At 41.6% G+C, this 23,657-nt stretch overlaps 2 protein-coding genes across 4 annotated transcripts; one reads left to right on the top strand and one right to left on the bottom strand.

The window, feature by feature from the left end:
* The first annotated feature begins 546 nt into the window (after positions 1–546).
* Positions 547–2,450, top strand: pyurf (PIGY upstream open reading frame). Its single transcript, XM_079681865.1, has 2 exons — positions 547–816; positions 2,170–2,450. The coding sequence occupies exons 1-2, from the start codon at positions 635–637 to the stop codon at positions 2,312–2,314; spliced, it is 327 nt and encodes a 108-aa protein (XP_079537991.1). The 5' UTR covers positions 547–634; the 3' UTR covers positions 2,315–2,450.
* Positions 2,451–3,736: 1,286 nt separating this feature from the next.
* Positions 3,737–22,931, bottom strand: LOC307039611 (uncharacterized protein). Of its 3 annotated transcripts, XR_013808277.1 has the most exons (4): positions 22,832–22,931; positions 5,324–6,728; positions 4,992–5,102; positions 3,737–4,464 (listed from the first exon to the last, which is right to left on the bottom strand). XR_013808277.1 is itself a non-coding variant. In XM_079681846.1 (3 exons), the coding sequence occupies exons 2-3, from the start codon at positions 6,722–6,724 to the stop codon at positions 4,327–4,329; spliced, it is 1,539 nt and encodes a 512-aa protein (XP_079537972.1). In that variant the 5' UTR covers positions 6,725–6,728; positions 22,832–22,931; the 3' UTR covers positions 3,737–4,326. The 3 variants fall into 3 exon arrangements, 2 of the variants coding, with proteins under 2 accessions (XP_079537972.1, XP_079537971.1); XM_079681846.1 differs by lacking the exon at positions 4,992–5,102; XM_079681845.1 differs by lacking the exons at positions 3,737–4,464; positions 4,992–5,102 and having other exon boundaries at positions 5,144–6,728.
* Between the last annotated feature and the right edge of the window lie 726 nt (positions 22,932–23,657).

Raw genomic sequence — 23,657 nt, forward strand, 5'->3', positions numbered from 1 at the left:
AATTTTGCATTTTGAAATGCTCCCGCATTCTGAGGTCTAAAGGTTGGCAAGTATGGGCCAATGTGAGATTCAGAAATTAGTTTTAAAAAACATGTTTTCATGTTATAGTAGGCCTACCTTACATGAACCTGTTTGAAACTTTAATGACCCCATGATGTGATTATTTGTATCTTAAAACCTTTAACAACTATATTTAGATGTTCATAGATATCTACATTTATGTATAAATACATGTGTAGCAGTTAGACAAACATAATTAATAGATGATCTCATTAATATCGATTTTATGTGTACTAAAAAATTAATTTACTAAGCCACCTTTTTGTTTTAATTGATTAATTAGACAAAATGATTTGTGCTGAAAGTCATATACTATTGTGTCTCAAACGCATGGACTTCGTTATTAATTTATTTGCCTAATAGTTGCTTAAAATGCTACAATAACATTTGCAATTCGTTTTTAATCTGCCATGTACGGTATCAATGTCTCTCAGCCACCGTAGGGTGGGTGGGCGTGTCGTGTAGGGGGCGTGTCGTGCTCCGGCTGCATCTGGGGATATTGCATATTTGGGTTACACAGCGTTTGTGCTTCTTCCGGTCGGGTAGTGTTTGCTATTTTCTCGCTGTTTCGGTCATGTTTAGGAGTGTTTTTGGCAGACTGCTGACAGAGACCGGGTGTGTTCTCCGCGGTGTGCAGAGGAGGCCGACCCACGGCGGTGTGTCTCTGCGGGGCCTCTCAGGGCTGAAGGACGGGGAACAGTTTGACCTCTCCCTGCTGGAGCTGCTGGTGTGTCCGCTGAGCAAGAACCCGCTCAGGTAACACACAGACAGACTAACAACAACATTTACATTTAGGTAGGCTTTTTTTGCATTGCAGCCCAATAATATATATGCGAAGCGTCGTGGCTCCTGGTGCTCCGAACCGGCCCGATCACGCCTTTCTGTTTGCGATGTGTTGTGGCGTTAATAAAAAGACCGGAAGTACTGGCTCTTCTTTTTTATAACTCTGTTGTCCAACAAATCAAAATCAGCTGTTTCCTTTTGTGACAGACGCCTGTCCTCTGTCAGGTGGACACAGACTCTTTACAATTAAAACGTCATTAAGTACTTAAAACTATTAAATAATAAAACATATATAATACAATTTGAAATGCTTAATAATAGTATATTGTCGGAGGCGGTGTATCGAAAGTACAAGCTAGACTTTTATTAAGCATCATGAAAGCATGTAAACACTTCAAGCCCGTGAAGACAGCGGAAACAAAAAGTCCGGTTAACTCAAATGTCCGTGCGGATCAATGTGGTGAATTATGTGAACCCACCACAATATCAGTATTAATCACATACAAACACTATATAATGTGACTGATCAATATGAAATCATAATTATATAAACTATACAATTACATTGAGCAATACAATTCGAATTGATCTCTAACATAACCTAAAATAACAATTTAGGCTATATAAAAAAACGTAAAATCCTATGTGAAGACAATAAAATAACTTCAACAGACCGTAGTGTTGCCATAGCAATAACTTATTTAATATTTATATTTTAAATTATTTGTATGATAACCGTCACGGCTCTCTTGATGAAAACAACAAAAAAGTATTATAGATTTTATTCCTTTTACTTATTCTCTAAGATGTTAATCATAAAAATAAATAAGCGATCTCAAAATATGAACAATGTTGTTCATATGAGTGGAACATTACACTCATCAGCCATCGAGAAGTGGAAAACTCCTTTTTATTATTAGTTTTAGTTTCATGTCCGTGTAATGCCTGCGTATAATTCTTATTACTGATAATAAATGTCTCTAAGAGTGCTGCAGTAAATATATAATGATGAAGGCATTTTCCAAAAACCTTACATAGAAATATTTACATGTAATGAGTGTAGCTTCATTGGTGTGGTTCAGGCCCAGTGTCCTCTAAAGCCTGTGTTTGAACAGGGGAATATTGATTATGTCCAGGCCGCCAGGAGAAAACTTCATAGTTTAATTTACCAATTTTCATGTCAAAGTTTAGTCGGTACACAAAATGAAGCGCTACATGAATTCTGATTTAAATCTAGACATTGAAAAGCATTTCCATCACATTTAGTTAAAAAAATTCACATGTAAATCAAAAGAACTCAAATCTGTATCTTGTGTCCCTGCTCAGGTATGCAGCTGAGACCAATGAGTTGATCAACGAGGAGCTCGGTATCGCCTACCCGATCATCGACGGCATACCTAACATGATCCCTCAGGACGCCAGACTCATACAGAAACACACAGACCCCTCCCCCACTCCAACACAGGCGTAGAAACTCCAGCTGACCCAACAAAGACTGTTAACATTAGAGCGACTTAAGGCTCAAGTCTTCTGTAACGGCTCAGACGTCTGTGAGCATGTTCTCCCTGTCTGTGATGGTGGGGCTGGTGCCCATCTTGTCTCTCTTCGGTCTCTTCTACTCGGCTGCAGTGGATGAGAACTTCCCTCAGGGCTGCACCAGCAGCAGCAGTGTGTGTTTCTACAGCCTGCTGCTGCCCGTCACCATCCCCGTCTACGTCTTCTTCCACCTTTGGAGCTGGATCGGGATCAAGCTCTTCAGACATAACTAGCATGTTCTGTTCTACCTGAAAATACGTCAGTACCAATAAATCATCTGCTGTCATCTTACGTTTCTGCACCTAGTTTGTTTCTTGGTTAATAAAAGGCATTAGAAGTTTGACATCAAATCGATACAGTACATGCACAGCTTTCATAGTTTAAAAACTGAAAAGGTTGCTTTATCCACATATCAAATGAAATACTGCTTTAATACATATTAAGTTGGGGGGGATCCAGAGGTGGGGAAAGTACTCAGATCTTCTACTGAAGTAGAAGTACCAGAGTGTAGGAATACTCTGTTATAGTTAAAGTCCTGCATTGCATATGTTCCTCAAGTAAAAGTAGAAAAGTATTTTTTTTAAATATAGTGAAAGTAGCGACAGTAAAAGTAGTCATTGTGCAGATTGGTCCATTTCAGAATAATATGATATGTTTTATAATGATTGATAATGAAAGTATTCTCAAAGCTGGCAAAGGTTTAGGTTAGGTTATCACGGTTTCTTTCTAGTTTGAATGACTTTGAATACTGCAGGGTAGCTTGTGGATTTGCTCCAGGTGGAACTAAAGTCTGATTTAACACTTGATTATATTTCACATCATTCATCCACATCTGTGAAGTAACTAAAGGTATTAAATACATGTTGTGGAGGAAAAGTACACCATGTACCTCTGGATTGTAGTGGGGTAGAAGAACAAAGTAGCAAAACATTGAAATGCTCAAGTAAAGTACAAGTATCTATACTATATACTTAAGTACTGTACTTAGTTACTTCCCACCTCTGGGGGTATCAGGGATATGGGCAATTAATAGTGAAGAGCGGCTGTGTGTAATAACTGGCAGGAATACTAGGATTGTGTTTCATTTGAGTAGTGGTCCCCTGCTTGCTTTAAAGACACAATGCTTGTTTCAGTCACAACAGCTTAAACACAAGCCATGGTGAAGTGTTGAACATGACAGAGCAGTCAATCCTGAATGTGTGTTTGGAACAGTGTGAGGTTCCAAGTCCTATTGTTTCATTCTCCACCTTAATGTAGTTCAAGATGTATGAGCAGAAATGGTTAGAAAAGCGATGTATGTCATGTAAAAAATGACAAATAGCTTTTGAGGTGACATTAATAAAGAATAGTACACCACTTAATGTTGAAGCATCACTGTGTAATATACAACTAGAAGACTGTATATGTTACATATTATATAGTAAGGACTAATTAGACACAATAAATACACTTGAATTGATAAAAGACATGCTTTCACTTCTAACTTGCGATGAACAAAGCAGAACTACAACTTGATGTTGTAATTCCTGCAACTTTCCAAACGTTCTTTGTGATAACACACAACCTCTGCACTTAAAAGCCTTTACAATGTCATAGGAAAGTCTAACTTGAAAATTCAAACAACGAAAGAACGCATAAAGTGTTATGTCATTTTTCTCCATTAGTTCATTTTTAGGCTGAGCTTTTCTCTTATTGTTCAAGAGGACTATTTTGTAAGTTTCATGTTTCCATCCAACAGGATGAATTGAACCTTCTTTGTATTATGAAATGATTGACTGCCCTCACAGTGTTGGCGTCACAGCTGCTCTAGCACCAAGAGCTCAATTATAATTGAACTGTAAAACTGATACATGGCTATTCTTTAACCCGAGCCTCTTGAATACTGTTCCAGACATTAAAGGGCTCCTCACAATAAGCGGTAAGCATGGTGCAGCCACTGACTGTGGGTCAGTGTCTCTTCCTGCCTTCTTTCAGCTCTCTGCCCTGAGCCAGCTTCATCAGTGGAGACTCTGGGCGGGGGGATCGTCCCTCTCCTTTGGTCTTGAAGAAGAAAGACTCATTGAGTCTCATCTGGATTGCCCTCACCTGAAGTCACACAAAAGTCACTTTGTTATCAAACAGTGGCATAGACAAGCCTTACCAATGAGGCGTTTGCTTATTATAGAGATAACGTCAAATCCATTTCCATCAATAGAAAGAAATAACAGTTTGAAAGATAAGGGAACGATGAGTCCATGCTCTCAGCCGTGGGGCCAGAAACAATGGTTGGCTTGGTTGTCCAACATCATTTCACAGGCACCTTTGAAACACACATTTATATGATATACTTTTTTTTTTTAGCTTTTTAGAGTTTTATATTTTGGAATGAAACAGATTGACAAAAGTGGTTTTAGAATTCTGTAGCAGATAGCACTTTTTCCATTAGTAAGAAAGACCTAACCGTTACTGAAGCTTGTGTCACTCATTTGGTATTTGTATCATTTCAAGACCACACTAAATACATAATGCTCATTTGTGGTTGTATAAAAGTTCACTTCAGAAATGTACGTTTGTATTTTAAAAAGAAATCATTGCCTTTTTGAGTAAGTATTTGTATTTACATTGTTACTTACTGCAGGTTAACGAAGAATCAAGTGATGCAGACTATAAAATGGTAGCTCCAGCTTTCACTGGTGATCACATCTTTGTGTTGCCGGGTCAGATTTGGTCCACATGTCACTATTCTTTGATTTTCAGAGTAGTGATGAAATATTGCTTAGCTCTTCAAAAAATAGTATAATGTCAAGAAGAATCAAAATAGTATTTTCTCTTCTTCAAACCCTATTTTTACAAAAGGACTGGTTAAATTCAGTGACAACATTATGAAACAGGTACAAGTTATTATAAGATATAGGTTGTTTGGTGGATGCATGGAGCAGGGTGGCTGTGTTTCCTGTGGTGTCACCTGGGTCAGGTCCAGCTTGCCGGAGCGACCGGGGGGCTCATCCTCGCTGGAGGTGGTCATGTCTGCAGACCAATGCTGTTCAGAAGGCTCTTTCTCTCCATCTTTCCTGTCTGAACAACCAGATTCATGTAAGTTGGGCTCTTTGTGGTTGTTGCCTCTGATCCCTCCGAGTGGTGACAGACACATCCCAAGATCTTTCCGGGCCCTCTGCGGCAGGCTCAGGTCTAATGGTTTCAATTCGTCATGATGAGCAGCCACTCTACTGTTTTCGTAGAACTTGAGGTAAGAGCATAGTTCAAATGTGAAGAAGTTTTCTGTCTGTGTTGAAGTGGTTTCCATGAACCTATGGCGAGGCACCGATAGTTCTGATGAACATAATGCAGACTGCTGGGTGGCACATTTTGATTTTGACTGTGCAACGGGTAAGGGCTTTAAATCAGTTGCCTCCTCCAGGTGTTTCTTCACCACAGCAGGCTTTACATGTGAAGGGTGTGACACTCTTTTCTCATCAGTAAGGTGTGCATTTAAATGCACCTGTGTTTGAATAGATGACGTTCCCTTCTTGGGGTTCTGATCTGCTTTCTTCAACCCGTCTTCCTCCACTTCTTGTTTGAAACACACCTGTACTGTGTTTGTCTTCTGCACATGCGTGTTGGTCTTTCTGGGCTGTTGCTGGACATGTACTTTTTTGTATGTTCCTCCACAATGCTGTTCTACCCAGGGCATATATGTGTGCAGCTCGTTTCGAGGTGTCAACCTATGAGGACTAGTCATAGGAGCTTTGTCACTGGTTTCCTCACTGGAAGATTCAGACGGCGATGTTCTGAAAGTCTTCTGGGTGATAAACAGGTCCTGGCTGTTCATATCCTCACTGGTGCATTGGGACTCATACGCCTGTGTCACTGTGACCTGAGCACAGCTCCCACTGTCTCTCACAGCTTCAGGCTCTGTGAGGATGCTCTTTATGGGCCTCTGCTCAGATGAAGAGAACCATTTAGGATGTTTGACTGGGATGTTGCCAGGTGATAAGTCAAATGTCACATTCTTTTTTCTTTTGGTTTTCTTATTGCAGTCAGATTTTAGCTTCTCACCACCGGGTGGATTTGATGTTTCAGTGTGTTCAAATGTTGCACTGCTGCCCTGTGGAAGTATAAAACGGTCCCCAAGTTCCAAGGCTACTTTATTTTTATCTTTTTTCTTCTCTTTCCTCACGTCCTTTGCTTCTTTACATTTCGAATGTTTCTTTTTCTTTTTTTTGGGGATATTCTCATCAGTTTTTATTTTAAGGTCGTTTTGACGTTTTGGACATTTCTTGTCCTTTTTAGTGTTCTTTTTTCTTTTTTCTATTCCAGGTGTCCAGTTCCAAGCCTCGTAGAAGTCCGTCTCCTCCCAGTCACTCATGGCTCTGTTCAACAGAAAGAGGAAGGTGCATAGTTACAGTCAGCAGGTATATATTAGTCTGACACTGCTGGTATGTATATAAACACACTAAACACAACAGAAAAAACACTTTGCAAATATTCCATGAGAGAGGTGTGTAGAAGAGGGACGAGTTGCAAAGAATGTGATCATAAAATGTTTTATTTATTTAAAAAGTAAATTAAAAGAATATTCTTTTGCAAGATCCTATTTGCATCATGTACAAAAACAATAACTCAAATTAAGAAAAGGCAGACATTACATCTGTGTAGTTTTTGACTTTATTTCCAGCTTTCTTTCAGAAACAGACATTGGAATAAGATTATATCAAGTATTTTGATATTATTTAATTTTTTGTTATCTAAGCAAAACTCTAGATTCTCCAATGTGAATATTGTTTAGCTCTATTCTGTTTCTATGTCCTCGTGCTTTTAAACTGAAAACAATCAAGTTCAATTGGTCTTGCTGAAAAATACTTTTTCAATGTTTGATAGACTAAAGTTCCATGAATTAATGAATTAATGATATGATGAGCAGATTTATTGATGATGAAAATAATTGTTCATTAGTCTGAGTTTTCTGTCATTGGGTTTTCCCAAACTACCTTTCAATCGGGAGGTTCATGTGTTATTCTACAGTGAAGATGTGAACAGCAATCATCTGAAATGATGTTTTTGATGATAATGTGGGGAGAGTGTTGTTTTTACGTGACCCTCCAAAATGACACACATGGTGACATATCAAAGCATTCAGTGACACACACTGCCCTGTATGGAAGTGTTTGTCATGCTTTCAATTTAATGTGTCAAAGAAAGGCTGTGTATATAAATGCTGAAATGTATTTCCTTTATTACACACAATATGGAAGACCATTTCCGCCACTTGAAAAAAAAAAAATCCCCATGAAAAGTCATAATTATGAGATAAAAATGTCGAAATTATGAGATAAAAAGTCGAAATAAGGAGATAAAAAGTCATAATTATGAGATAAGAAAGTCGAAATAATGAGATAAAAAGTCATAATTATGAGATAAGAAGTGCGCATGCGCTGCAGTGGCGCTGTCTTCAAAGGTCCCTTCATCACCTTGCTGCTCTCCACCATGCAAACGGCATCTAGTCCTAAATAAAGTAACTATTACAGGTGACTTTTGTAAATGTTAGATGTTACATATAGCCTATATTGCAGCTAAACTACAACAATGCAGTTCATAGCTTTGACATGACCTGTTATGAACTATAATATATATGCCTATAGTTTTGTGGTAACGTTCACGCCACTAATGACAATAGTGTAGGCATACTGCTGCTGTGAGTTGCTAGCCTAACTCTAACCTGTGAACGTTACCACAAAACTATAGGCAATATTATTGTCCATAACAGGTAATGTCAAAGCTATGAACTGCATTGTTGTTTAGCTGCAATAGAGAACCGCAGTAACGCGTCGTAAAACCCGGAAGTAAACTTCTTCTGGTTCCTTCTTGAAAAACCAATGCAAATTCTCCATAGGATTTTGGAAAATAGCTCGAAATAAGGTCTGTGGTTAACACACATTTAAGAGAGGGATCACGTTTTGTTCAGCCGGATAATCTCCACATGTCAACCCTACTTTTATAATTTCTGAATCATAAATCTAGTCGCCAAAAGCGAAATGCTAACGTTATGCTGTAAACGAACTACAAGCCAGTACAGCAGCAGGGTCGCACGACTTCAACGTCACGCCAACTTAAGATCGTTTCAACTGACTTGCACTGAAACTGCACTCTGAACACTTTAAATTAAATATATTAACATTTTAAACTGTATACCCCGGTTATCTAGAGCCTTTTTGTTTTGTTTAATGTATACCACGTTTATCTAGGCCCTTTTTGTTTTGTGTATACATGTCACACTGTGGGAAACGATATTTCGATATTTCTGGATGTATAACACATGTCGAATTTTTGACAATAAAGCTGAATTTGACTTTCGCGTGCTTGCATATTTTAACAAAGCTTTTCATTTTAGCCACACTGAATTTAACTAGAAGTCTTGGCTGTGTCAATTACCAGTCTGATATCGTTTTACAAAGATGACAAGAAGAGTGTAGATAGAGGAGAGAACCACTACAAGTCAGGACACGTAACAGTGCAGCCTAGATGACGGTGTGCTTACCGGTGTTGTCAGGGCTAGCATGAGGGACAAGGTTTATAGTGTCGGTGAGTAGTGATAGCAAGAGTACCGTTAACCTAGAGTTAATTTATTCACATTAATTCCCATCAACAAATCAATTGTATTTGTCACATGAAATCTTTATTAGGCAAGGCAAGGCAAGTTTATTTATATAGCACTTTTCAACACAAGGCAATTCAAAGTGCTTTACAAAAAATGAAAGACATTAAGAAAATGGCATTTAAAATCAGTCATTAAAAAGAAAAGCTAATAAAAGAAACATTAAAAGAAAAAATACATGGATAAAAGTTACAGTGCAGTCTAAGATATGAATAGTTCAATTAAAAGCAGCGACAAAAAGAAAAGTCCTCAGCCTGGATTTAAAAGTAGTAAGAGTTGCAGCGGACCTGCAGGTTTCTGGGAGTTTGTTCCAGATATTTGGAGCATAATAACTGAACGCTGCTTTACCATGTTTAGTTCTGACTCTGGGGACAGAAAGCTGACCAGTCCCTGAAGACCTGAGAGTTCTGGATGGTTCCTCATTTAGCAGGTCAGAAATGGATTTTGGTCCTAAACCATTCAGTGCTTTATAAACAGCAGCAGTATTTTTGAAATCTATTCTTTGACACACAGGAAGCCAGTGTAAAGACTTCAGAACAGGAGTGATGTGATCCTCTTTCTTAGTGTTAGTGAGGACTCGAGCAGCGGTGTTCTGAATCAGCTGCAGCTTTCTAATAGATTTTTTAGTGAGACCTGTGAAGACACCATTGCAGTAGTCCAGTCTACTGAAGATAAAAGCATGGACATGTTTTTCCAAATCCTGCAGTGACATTAGTCTTTTAATCCTAGATATGTTCTTTAGGTGATAATAGGCTGATTTAGTAACTGTTTTAATGTGACTGTTGAAACCAATAACTAATTTAACCCGCTGACAAGAGAGCCCACCTCCGAAGATCGTAACTGGCTGAGGGACAGACTCGGGGGCAGGTTTTAAGGAATTTCTTGGATTCTCTCCCCCGAGCCAGAAGAGGAACACTACAGCTTGGAAACACTTACTGTTCCTGAAATTATCAAATCTGTTGGGCATCAGGGACCTGAGGCAATTGTGGCAAGCATGGCATTGTCTGAAGGGCAACAGAAGGCAATTCAGGTGGCTACCACTGGTCAGCGAACCAACCCAAACTGGCATTTGTTCAGGAAAAGAAGGTTGACTGCCAGCAACTTTGGAGCTGTCCTGAGGTCAAAGCGTGTGACTGCTTCCTTTACTGCCAGGGTGCTAGGGCAACAACAGGCCCTTGATGGTGTTTTGTCTGTACAGTGGGGGACTATGAATGAATGTGAGGGCGTCAGGGCATTCACCACTGCAACCCAGATGCAGGTCCATGAGTCAGATTTGTGGCTCTCCCTATCAGGATTGTTGGGGGCATCTCCAGATGGTCTGGTAGGGTCTTCCGCTGTGCTGGAGGTAAAGTTTCCCTACGGAGCCAGGGAAATGACAATTAGTGAAGCATTGCAAACCAAGGGCTTCTGTGTCAGTAAGGAAGGAGAAACATTCAGCCTGCGTGAGGAACATCCTTACTGGCACCAAGTGCAAGGTCAGCTTCACCTCACTGCAAGGAAGAAGAAATACAAAAATTGTGAATTGTTTTTAATGTACATTTACTCGCCTTTGCAATGTTGTGGTTGTTAGAGTGTTAGGTTTTCTGTCAGCTCGTCTGTTGGGAAGATATAAAATATTAGTTTCATGGAAGTCACACCGTCACATATACTGTAAGAGCATTAAGACATACAGTACATAGGCTAAAACAAAACATCTAAAGATATAACCTTGCACTTTGATAAGACTCGTGAACATTTTCACTATTTTGACATTTTTATAGATGAAAATTGAACTAAAGAAATAAATGGTAGATTAATCCATATTGAAAATAGGTGTCAGCTGCTACACTAATTATAATAGTTATATTTCTTAATTAATTAAGATAAGATATTACTGTATTGATCCCAATTTGGGAAATGTTTGTGTTGCAGCAGCATAACAAGAAAAACAAAATATAAGTTATTATATATACAAAAGTATGTGAGGTATGGAATATTAAATTGAATATAAATGTAAAATGTACATGTGATTTTACGTCCAAGAGAAGCTATGGAGCCGAGAGTTCTCTGCCAGCCAGAGGTGATTTGTTATTAGTTCAATATGTCAAACTGATTTCCCTGACTACAATCTTTAGTTACATGGTGAAACGTTATGCTGCTTGTACTAATTAGACTTATCATATAAGCCACACAGGTTTTAATAGGATGTATTCATTACCTTTACTTATGTTGCGGTCTTTTCAGCAGCGCCATCTCTAAAACGGCGATACAGTCACTACCCATCATTTACATTTCACCGTGACATGGACAAAAATGTAACGTCAGCTTACCTCATGGCACGAATCCAGACTCTCCTTTGGAAAACATTGGCCGGGAAACGATAGAACAGGCACGTTTCATGCGAAGACCTGTGGCTGCAACCCGGAGCAAAGCAACAAACCATTGCGTAGCTAAGTAGTAGCGCTAGCTTTAGCTAACGTTAGCTAACGAAACGAACTGCCGAGTAAAATTGGAAAACACTGGTAATTAATTATTCTATCATTTGTAAAACTACTGTGTTAAAAACGACAATTTCAAAAATGCAGATTCTAATGGTCAGATATAGATATACAGATACTAAAGATAGGCAGGTACTTGCTTTCAAGAAGAACACAGGGGAAAACAAACTTAGCGGGAGTGTTTACGTATTCTGAGTAATGACGTACAACGGCCTCGACAATTTCTGTAGTCCTATTCAGCCACTCGGTAACAACCATCGTTTTTCAGACACGTAAACTCTTCAAAAATCCCCAGTGGGGTCACTGCTGATGTATTTAATGTCGTAGAACAAAAGGTGACTTATCTCTTAAATTTGTGTCAACCACAGACCTTATTTGGAGCTATTTTCCAAAACCCTATGGAAAAAATGCATTGCTTTTTGAGGAAGGAACCGGAAGTGCTAAAAATGCTAACATATAACTTACTTCCTGGTTTTACGACGCGTCACTGCGGTTCTCTATATAGGCTATATGTAACATCTAACATTTACAAAAGTCACCTGTAATAGTTACCTTATGTAGCTGACGCTCAAAGGTCCCTTATTATTGTTTTGTCCTTTTTGAAGAGTGTTTAATGCAGGGGTCGGCAACCTTTTTGATATGAAGTGCCATTTAAAAAAAAAAATGTTATCAGCGTGCCAACGATTGAGAATTATCAACGGAGGGGGGGTTCAGGAGCTTGACGCTCGTCAACTATCAACAGAAGGGCGGGGGAGCCTCGCTGCGGGGAAGCAGTGTGCGGACCTGTCAGCGCAACTTACATGATGCCGAATTTAACAAACACATTTAAATAATTGGTTTAAACTGCATAATAATAAGGACGATCGTCCGTTCTGTGATTCTCCAGAGCACACATGTTATGATATTAGGGTCATGCAGAGTGAGATGAGATTGCTGTCCCTTTAAGAGAGAGAGAGAGAGAGAGAGAGAGAGAGAGAGAGAGAGAGAGAGAGAGAGAGAGAAGAGAAAGAGAGAGAGAGAGAGAGAGAGAGAGAGAGAGAGAGAGAGAGAGAGAATGGTGTGGATGGTAGAGCAAGAGTGAGGGAGCGTGTGTATGTTTCTGGAAGTGAAACGAGGCAGCAGAAAAACTGAGGTCTGTGATGTATTTTGTGAAACAGAAGAACAACTAAATAAATGCAACGGCCTCCCAAGAAGAGCTCGCCTCTCTCCAGTCATATCCCGGAATATCCCGTCCATTTCTCCCAACCCCGGTTTTACCAGGCCGGGGAACGTGCTCCTCTTGCAGTCCGCTGGGTACGATGTTGAGCCCCCTCTCCCTCTCTCCCGCATCTGTCAAGTGCGGATCTGTGGACTTGGCCCGTCTGATTAGCCTTATGGCTCTACAAGACAACTTTATTATTTCTTCAAGCTATGTTCATGATTTTGTGTTAGGTTTAAACACTAAGAGAGAGCCGTCAAAAAGTCCACCTAGGCCTGTCTATAGGTGTCTAATTGTACTCTTATTGCTGATTTCAGGAAATGTGCAACCTAACCCTGGACCAGAATATTGTGTTAATTTTAACACCCCTGCAGATTTTAAATCAAGGTCTGGTCTTGGTCTCATCCATTTGAATGTGCGCAGTTTGATTGCTAAAATGGATATGACTCCTATTTGGGCACATTCAACCGATGCTGATATAATAGTGATATCTGAAAATTGGCTGACCAAATCAATTTCAAGCAAGGATATTTGCATTGATGGCTATAATGTGTATAGGACTGATCGACCTAAAAAGGGTGGAGGTGTTGCATCCATCCATCCATCCATCCATCTTCTCCCGCTTATCCGTGGTCGGGTCGCGGAGGTAGCAGTTCCAGCAGAGAGCCCCAAACTTTCTTTTCCCTGGCCACATCAACCAGCTCTGACTGGGGGATCCCAAGGCGCTCCCAGGCCAGAGAAGAGATATAATCCCTCCATCTGGTTCTAGGTCTACCCCTTGGTCTCTTCCCAGCTGGACGTGCCTGGAACACCTCCCTAGGGAGGCGCCCAGGTGGCATCCTAACTAGGTGCCCGAACCACCTCAACTGGCTCCTTTCGACGCGAAGGAGGAGCGGTTCAACTCCGAGTCCCTCCCGGATGACCGAACTTCTCACCTTATCCCTAAGGGAGACACCAGCCACCCTGCGGAGAAAACCCATCTCGGCCGCTTGTACCCGCGATCTCGTTCTTTCGGTCATGACCCATCCTTCATGACCATAGGTGAGGGTAGGAACGAAAATGGCCCAGTAGACAGAGAGCTTTGCCTTCTGGCTCAGCTCCCTTTTCGTCACAACGGTGCGGTAAAGAGACTGCAGTACCGCTCCCGCTGCTCCGATTCTCCGACCCATCTCACGCTCCATTGTTCCCTCACTCGAGAACAAGACCCCGAGATACTTGAACTCCTTCACTTGGGGTAAGGACTCATTCCCTACTTGGAGTGGACAGTCCATCGGTTTCCTGCTGAGAACCATGGCCTCAGATTTGGAGGTGCTGATCCTCATCCCAGCCGCTTCACACTCGGTTGCGAACCGATCCAGTGAGTGCTGAAGGTCGCAGACCGATGAAGCCATCAGAACCACATCATCTGCAAAAAGCAGTGGTGCAATCCTTAGTCCACCGAACTGCAGACCCCCTCCCCCACGACTACGCCTCGAAATCCGATCCATGTATATTACAAACAGGATTGGTGACAAAGCGCAGCCCTGGCGGAGGCCAACCCTCACCTGAAATGGGTCCGACTTACTGCCGAGGACACGGACACAGCTCTCGCTTTGGGAGTACAGAGATTGGATGGCCCTGAGTAGAGACCCCCTCACCCCATACTCCCGCAGCACCTCCCACAGTGACTCCCTGGGAACCCGGTCATACGCCTTCTCCAAGTCTACAAAACACATGTAGACTGGATAAGCATACTCCCAGGCCCCCTCCAGGATCCTTGCGAGAGTAAAAAGCTGATCCGTCGTTCCACGACCAGGACGGAATCCGCATTGTTCCTCCTCAATCTGAGGTTCGACAATCGGCCTGACCCTCCTTTCGAGTACCTTAGAGTAAACTTTCCCGGGGAGGCTGAGTAGTGTGATGCCTCGGTAATTGGCACACACCCTCTGATCCCCCTTTTTGAAAAGGGGAACCACCACTCCGGTCTGCCACTCCTTCGGTACTGTTTCCGACTTCCACGCAACGTTGATGAGACGTGTCAACCATGACAGTCCCTCAACACCCAGAGCCTTCAGCATTTCTGGGCGGATCTCATCCACCCCCGGGGCTTTGCCACTGTGAAGTTGTTTGACGACCTCAGTGACCTCCCCCCGGGAGATTGGTGTCGATCCCCCTTCATACTCCAGCTCTGCCTCTAACATAGAGGGCGGAGTTGTCGGGTTCAGGAGTTCCTCAAAGTGCTCCTTCCAACGCCCTAACACTCCATCAGTTGAGGTCAACAACGTCCCATCCTTACTGTACACAGCTTGGATGGTTCCCTGCTTCCCCCTCCTGAGGTGTCGGACAGTTTTCCAGAACAACTTTGGTGCCGCCCGAAAGTCTTTTTCCATGTCTTCTCCGAACTTCTCCCACACCCGCTGCTTTGCCTCGGCCACGGCTGAGGCTGCTGCCCTTCGGGCCTGTCGGTACCTTGCAACTGCCTCGGGAGTCCCCCGAGATAACAAATCCCTGAAGGCCTCCTTCTTCAGTCGGACGGCTTCCCTGACCACCGGTGTCCACCAGGAGGTTCGAGGGTTACCGCCCCTTGAGGCACCTAGGACCTTGAGACCACAGCTCCCCGCCGCGGCTTCGGCAATAGAGGCTTTGAACACCGACCACTCTGGTTCAATGTCCCCAACCTCCACAGGAATGCCCGAAAAGCTCCGCCGGAGGTGTGAGTTGAAGGCCTCCTGAACTTGGGCCTCCTCCAGACGTTCCCAGTTCACCCGAACTACACGTTTGGGCTTACCAGGTCTATCCAGAGGCTTCCCCCGCCACTCGACCCAACTCACCACCAGATGGTGATCAGTTGACAACTCCGCCCCTCTCTTTACCCGAGTGTCCAAAACATACGGCCTCAGGTCCGATGATACGATAACCAAATCGATCATGGACCTTCTGCCTAGGGTGCTCTGGTACCACGTACACTTATGAGCATCCTTATGTTCGAACATGGTGTTTGTTATGGCCAATCCATGACTAGCACAGAAGTCCAGTAACAAACCACCACTCCGGTTCAGATCAGGGGGGCCGTTCCTCCCAATCACTCCCCTCCAAGTGTCTCCATCATTGCCCACATGTGCGTTGAAGTCTCCCAGCAAGATTAAAGAGTCCCCTTCAGGAGCCCCATACAGGACTCTTTCCAGGGTCTCCAAGAAGGCCGTATACTCTGAACTGCTGTTGGGTGCATAAGCACACACAACAGTCAGAGTTTTCCCCCCCATAACCCGCAGGCGTAGGGAGGCAACCCTCTCGTCCACTGGGGTAGACTCCAACAACGAAGCACCCAACCGGGGACTTGTGAGTATCCCCACACCCGCCCGGCGCCTCACACCTTGAGCAACTCCGGAGAAGAATAGAGTCCAACCCCTATCCAGAAGTAAGGTTCCAGAGCCGACGCTGTGCGTAGAGGTGAGCCCAACCAGATCCAACTGGTAACGCTCCACCTCCCGCACAAGCTCCGACTCCTTCCCCCCCAGAGAGGTGACGTTCCACGTCCCCAAAGCCAGCTTCTGTCGCCCGGGTCTGGTCCGTCGAGACCCTCTGCCTTCACTGCCACCCTTCTGGCAGCGCACCCGACCCCATCGCTGTTTCCCGTAGGTGGTGGGCCCGCGGGACGGAGAAGCGGAGGTGTTGCCCACGTCGCCTTTTCGGGCTGTGCCCGGCCGGGCTCCGTGGCAAGCCCGGCCACCAGACGCTCGCCGACGAGTCCTCCTTCTGGGCCTGGCTCCAGAAGGGGACCCCGGGCTTCCTCCGGGCCGGGTATCCTCACTTCGTGTGTCGTCTTTCATGAGGTCTTTTGAACCAATCTTAGTCTGGCCCCTTGCCTGAGACCAATTTGCCATGGGAGACCCTACCAGGAACACAAGGTTCCAGACAACACAGCCCCCAGGTTCATCAGGGCACACAAACCTCTCTACCACGGTGGAGGTGTTGCAGTCTATGTTAAATCGAAGTTTCATGTAACAATTATTCTCTCTAAATCACTGACAAAACAATTTGAACTTTTGGCTCTTGACTTGGAAGTATCAAAAGCACTCCATATTACTGTTATTGGTTGCTACAGACCACCTTCAGCTGTCAGCGAAGCTTTACCATCTTTAATGCAGCTTTTGTCCAGTCTTAACTATACTGAAATTGTCATTGTGGGTGACCTTAACTGGAACTGGCTGCTACCAGCATCTGATGATGTTAAAACATACTGCAATTCCTTAAATCTCTTTCAGATGGTTGGCAGTCCCACTAGACCCAATCTGAAATCTCCTGAAAAATCCTCCTTAATTGATCTAATCCTTACAAATGCTTCTCATAAATACACCCCTGCTTCTGTATTTGCAAATGACATCAGTGACCACTGTGTCATTGCCACGGTACGGAATACAAAAGTCCCTAAGACAAAACCCCGTATCATCACAAAGCGTGATATGAAACATTTTGTAGAGCAGGGTTTTTTCCACGACCTGTTTCTATTTGATTGGGACAAAATCAATCTCATTGCAGATGTTGAAACTGCCTGGACATTATTTTATGATGGTTTTATTAAAATAGTTGATAGGCATGCCCCCTTAAGAGAATACAGAGTAAAAGGCAGAGACAATGCATGGTTCACATCAGATCTTTCTGATTTACTACACGAGCGCAATGTGGCATGGTCAAAAGCCAGGAGTACAGGTCTTGAGTCACATTGGCTGCTCTGCAGGCAGCTGCGAAATGCATTTACCGTTAAAATCAGAAATGCCAAAGCGGATCATCTCCTAACTGAAACTTCAGATAACCTAAATAATCCCCTTAAATTCTGGAAAACTATTAAATCATTAACTGGAAACAAAAATGTTATAGAGCTTCCTGATTGCATTGTGAAGGAGGACTCTGTTCAAATCTCTGATAAGGCAGAAATGCTTGGTTGTTTTAATGAGCATTTTATTGCTTCTGGTTCTCTGTTTACCTCGCAGAACATAGCTCAAGGAGCCACTGATCGCTCTGACGGTGGTATCTGGGAGGGTGAACCGTTTAATTTTATTCCAGTAACAGTTTCAGAGGTGCATAAAGCCCTGAAAAGTTTGGAACCAAGAAAATCAGCAGGTCCTGACAACCTGGAGCCGTACTTTTTAAAGTTAGCAGCTGATTTTATAGCTTTGCCCTTGGCTTATCTTTTTAATCTGTCCTTGGAGACAAACGAAATTCCCCTTATTTGGAAATCTGCTTTTGTTCTCCCACTGTTAAAAGGGGGTGACCCCACTCACCTAAACAACTACAGACCCATCTCCAAATTATGTGTTTTAAATAAAGTACTGGAATCACTGGTCAATTTCCAATTGAAAGAGTTTTTATCAATAAATAATATTTTATCTGAGTTTCAATCTGGTTTTAGGAAAAATCACAGCACTACAACAGCTGCCTTAAAAGTAGTAAATGATCTTATTTACTTCTTAGACAATAGAGAGCATTGCGCAGCACTTTTTATTGACTTGTCAAAGGCTTTTGACACAGTGGATCATGCCTTACTGTTACAAAGACTTGTTAGTATCGGTCTTTCAGGTAAGGCTGTCTGTTGGTTCAAGAATTATCTTTCATGCAGATCACAGTGTGTGCGGGCAGAAGGCTTAACTTCAACATCTCTTCCGGTATCCAAGGGTGGGCCACAGGGATCTGTTTTAGGACCATTGTTATTTATTATTTACATTAACAGTCTTAATAACAATGTTTTGAATGCAAATTTGCATTTTTATGCTGATGATACAGTTATTTATTGTTCTGCGTCCACCCCGAAGCAGGCTCTTTGTCAGCTCCAGAATGCTTTTGACATTGTACAATCCAACATGTGTGATTTGAAACTTGTTTTAAATGCTGCCAAGACAAACCTAATGATGTTCTCGAAAGCAAAAGCCAAGGTCTTGAACCTTCCTCCTATCACCACCTTGCAGGGGACGGAGGTTGAATCTGTGTTGCAGTATAAGTATCTTGGAATTATAATTGACAATTCGCTCTCTTTTAAACCACACATTGTGGAACTCTTGAAAAAATTAAGAATAAAATTAGGTTTTTTTCTTTAGAAACAAGTCTTTTGTTTTTCCTATGAGGCCAAAAAGAGACTAGTGTCTGCAACCTTTCTGTCTGTGCTGGATTATGGAGATGTGGTTTATATGAATGCATCTTCTCAGTGCCTTCACTCGCTGGACACCGTCTACCACGGTGCACTGAGATTCATCACAAACCTCAGATCCTTGACGCACCACTGCAATCTATACACTCGTGTTGGATGGTCTTCCCTGACCACGCGTAGACTGAAACATTGGCACATCCTTATATATAAGGCTATTCTTGGTGCTCTTCCCCCTTATCTAAGTATGTACATAAATAAAAAATGCACTGGATCCTATCGGCTTCGCTCAGAGAACTTTTTCCTTTTAACTGTACCAAAGGTCCGTACTGAACTTGGGAAAAGGGCGTTCAGTTACGCTGCCCCTCAAGCTTGGAACCTGCTTCAAACTGAGCTGAAACTCAGAGAGCTGGTCTCATTAGAAACACTCAAAGCAACTTTAACTGACCTCGAAGCAGGCCGCTGTGTCTGTAAATGCTTTGGCTAAACTTGGTGTATGACTGTGCTGTGATTGTGCGTTTTGTAATTGTTTGTAACTGTAAAACTGTCTGAAACTGTGCTGTTACCATTCTTGGGCCAGGACTCTCTTGAAAAAGAGATTTTTAATCTCAATGAGACCTATCCTGGTTAAATAAAGGTTAAATAAATAAAATAAATAAATTTAAGCTAAAGTGGGTTATTGAACCTGAAGCTTGTTGCTTCTGCCCTCCTCGACCACGGTCTGGGAGCCGACAAGAAAGTTCAACACACAGATGGCCAGTCCGCCCCTTTGTAGCATATTATTTAGATGAGAGATGAGCAGATCGCCACTGGGCTTTCAACTAAAACGATCAGCACTGCACCACGGAGGAAAGCGGCAGAAAGTCACCTGGAGTTAGAGAGCGGGGCTGCGTTGCGTGCATGGCTTCCTTCTGCAGGTAACGGGGAGACACGCTCTGGCGGCGGTCTCGTTCAGGATCCGAAAATACAATTTAAATATTTTGCACACTTATTCCTAGTGTGCCACTGGTTACGGTGCCGCGTGCCAGCATCAGGGGTTGCCGACCCTTAATGTATGCTTGAACTTTGTTTTATTTTGTAAAAATTATAAGAGTTGTCTTTCCGGAAGTCATGTGACCTCTTGCCTCGGATGTTTATATTGTGTTTGTGTGCGGTAAAAGTGTCAACGATGTGATAACGTAATTCTACTGCTGGTCTACTAGGCAAACACGTTTTCACGGTGTTTCATGATTGTGCAAAGAAGAGAATAAACGTGATTGTGGACATCAGTTCGATGCGTAATGTTCTTTCAAGACCAGAGTAGTTACACCTTATTTAGGACTAGATGCCGTTTGCATGATGGAGAGCAGCAAGGTGATGAAGGGACCTTTGAAGACAGCGCCACTGCAGCGCATGCACACTTCTTATCTCATAATTATGACTTTTTATCTCATAATTATGACTTTTTACCTCATTATTTCGACTTTCTTATCTCATAATTTCGACTTTTTTATCTCATAATTATGACTTTACATGGGGATTTTATTTTTTTCAAGTGGCGGAAATGTGCTTCCATACAAACAGATATGCTTTCATGTGTTTTTTACTGAACAGCTTCATGTAGCTTTGCTCATTGTGGGAACAGTATTTCGATCTTTCTGTGTGTACAAACATATTTTGAGATTGAAAATAAAGTTGACTTAAACTGATTAAGATTCTGAGTCATTTCTTCCCCATCATGTTTTTAACATAACTATTTTGTTCACGATTAAGATGTAACATTTGGCCCTGGCCCTGGGAGACAGACGTGATGAATGTAAAGTGCGTCTACAAAGGTCAAGTAAGTCAAGCAAGTGACTACTCTGTATATTAATAATAGGACAGGACAGTATAATGTATTCCCCTGAGAACAAGTAATTCATTTGCATAATAACCCTGTTAACTCTGTGGATTTAAACATTATTTAAGAAGTCCTTCGTCACAAGTACCATTCATATTCTAAACTCAACAGTATGACTTAAAAGACTTAAGCGACAAACATTAACATAATCAAATGTAATATGTAATATGAATGTATATGTGTTTCTTAAACTCTTTGTCTAATTTTGATGCTGTTTTTTTCTAAAATGAGGGGAGCCCAAAGAAACATTTCTACCCCGGTTAACAATAACACTATCTCCAATTTCTTGTTTAGGGCCATTTATGATCAAACATTTGGTTTACTGAGCTCTCTGATGCATCATGTCGACAGTTACAGTATATGAGGGGGCAGATATAGTAGACTTGGCACCACCTCCTACATGTAATAGAAACCTCGGCCTGCTGAAACACATGGTTCTGGATAGAAGCTTTAATAAAGCTTATGGGAAACAAAACGGGTAACTTTGTCACTGTGGACTGACGGCTTCGGGCTTTGTATATTGCACATGTGTTTTATTTTGAAAAGTGTTCCCCCTCCCGTTATGTCTGTTACTCCTGACTATGTTCACCTGGTGCCCTGTGTTGTCTCCCCCCCCCACCTGTGTCTAATTGCTGATTAGTGTGTGGTTATTTAGGCTCTGTTTCCCTGTCTGTGTTGGCTGTTAGTGTGTGTGAGATCCTTGTGGCTGGTGACTGTGCTCATGTGAACAGCGAGATTGAGGCTGTGTCATGTGCCTGTGAGTAATAAATGCCCACACCGGGTTGTATTTTGGACGTTCTGCCTCTGCCTCCTTGCTTGGTCGGGCCGCTCAACGGTCAGCTTCACAGTCAATTTGTAAAGTTAACTGATTTAGCTCGTATTAGGTTTCTTAAGGGATGTGCTATACTTTACTTGGTAAAAATGTATTACAGATATGTATGAAATGTTGTTACCACAAACTGTATACGTAAAGCAGTGGTGTAATGTCAATAAGTGGATGTATTCAAGTACTCTATACTTTAATACCATTTGGAGGTACTTTGAAGAGTATTTCAATGTTTTGCTACTTTATACTTTTACACTTGAGTAATATTTTCGATTGCAGGACTTTTACTTGAAAAAGAGTATTCCTACACTCTGATACTTCTACTATTACTCAATTACAAGATCTGAGTGCTTCTTCCATCTCTGACGTGAAGGTAATTACACTCTAGCATGAAACAAGGTAGGCTTAATAGGCAGTTACATTTCTACTTCAATGTGATTATAATATTGACAAGTTGCCTATAACATTATCAAACTTTCATAAGAAAGCCCTGCTGGCCTGGAAGTTAATTTACAAACAGTTTTTCACCGACCAATTATTACATTTGGAACAATAGTAATATTCAATACAAAATAAAATCTCTATATTATGAAAGGTGGGTTGAACATGATATTGTATTAGTTGGCGAACTTGTTGATGGGCAATTACTAAGATTTAATGAATTCCTCTCTAAATTTGATTTACCGGTTACACCAAAAGAATATGAAGTGGTGTTTGATGCTTTGCCAAGGAGTGTGCTGCAGCTTCTCAGATACTGAGGTTTTAGTGGTTAATTATTAATGTAAACACCATTTTTTTTTTTTACAAATATCCAACCTTCAAATTGTGTGGACATCTCAGTTCATTTGTAGGGCTGCGCGAGTATTGCCAAAAGTATGTGAGTAAATCTCACTGTAAACATCTTAATTATGAGCGATCATAACTCAGGTGCTAATGAATTGTCCGACCCGCCCACTTCGGTACCGGGAAAACTCCCGGTATTCCCAATGGCCAGTCCGTCCCTGCCCCTACCGTTGATAGTTATACTTCTTGGGAGAATAACATGGATTAACATTAGTGTATTCACATCTAGTCTAGTTAAATCAAGCAGGAACTAAAAGCAAATTGTCGCAATTTCGTAAACACAATGGCTACACAATGAGCAGCCTAACAAACTGACATGTTTAGCATGCCTTTCTGTCCTTTCCAATGCGTATATTTTCGCGGTTCAAACGGGTAATTCATTTCACACAAATGAGTAATATTGACCAACGTATAACTTGTAATATAAAATATCGTAATGTCATGCATATACATTTTTAAATAACTTAATCGTTTGCCTACCTCAGAAGGCGGATTCTATGCTTCAACTCCAGCCGTTAAATTAAACTTCAGAGAGACCGCCACCGCTCCCTCGAAAATGTGTTGCATTCACATGTTCTTGTTAAATCCGTGTACAACCAGACAGAATAGAAATAACACGTAGATATAAGTGTGTCGGATACACATTTGAAGGAGTGTTCAAATCTAAATAGTGTATTTCAGAAGATACGCGAAACAAACTTCCAAGAAAAGGATTTAATTAATTTGATTCACTAATATTTTAACCTTATACGACCAGGGCTCAAATTTCATCTCAGTTTTAAACCATATGCCTCAAATGCAACATATCAGCAATGTCCACTTGCCATAGGCTAATACTCCTTGTTACATACTTGTTTATTAAAATACTATCAATGAACATTAAGAACATTACCCATAAACGAGTTGTTGGTAATGTAGTTTTACCCTATATATGTTACATCTAAATGTGAGCTTGTTCGTGTCTGCTTAAAAATCGCAAAATGAATCTTTAATGATCTTTACACAGTTCATGTGTAATAAACTGTTCACTTCAAAACCACTAGATGTCGCAATTTACCTGACATAATGTAAATCAGTCTCAAAAGGTCAAAACCAGGTCAAAACCCTATGTTCAAAACCTGTTAGTGTGGCTAAACTGTGAAAGAAGATAGTAAAAATGTTCTGAGAATGATCCATGTCTGCCTTATTTTGCTTATCTCGCTGAAGGTCAAGAATGAAACCAGTTATACTTTACATCTCTAATCAAGAAAATAGACCTGTGTCACTCTATTAAGAAGTTTACAACTTAGGATTCTATAAATAAGTA

The sequence above is a fragment of the Notothenia rossii genome (genome assembly GCF_949606895.1).
Source record: "Notothenia rossii genome assembly, chromosome: 5".
NCBI lineage: Eukaryota > Metazoa > Chordata > Actinopteri > Perciformes > Nototheniidae > Notothenia > Notothenia rossii.

Bases quoted from the DNA above. Each gene is read 5' to 3' on its own strand.
- pyurf (XM_079681865.1), top strand. From the start codon at position 635: ATGTTTAGGAGTGTTTTTGGCAGACTGCTGACAGAGACCGGGTGTGTT. The intron at 817-2,169 runs GTAACACACAGA...GTCCCTGCTCAG, and splicing joins CTGAGCAAGAACCCGCTCAG to GTATGCAGCTGAGACCAATG.
- LOC307039611 (XM_079681845.1), bottom strand. From the start codon at position 6,724: ATGAGTGACTGGGAGGAGACGGACTTCTACGAGGCTTGGAACTGGACA.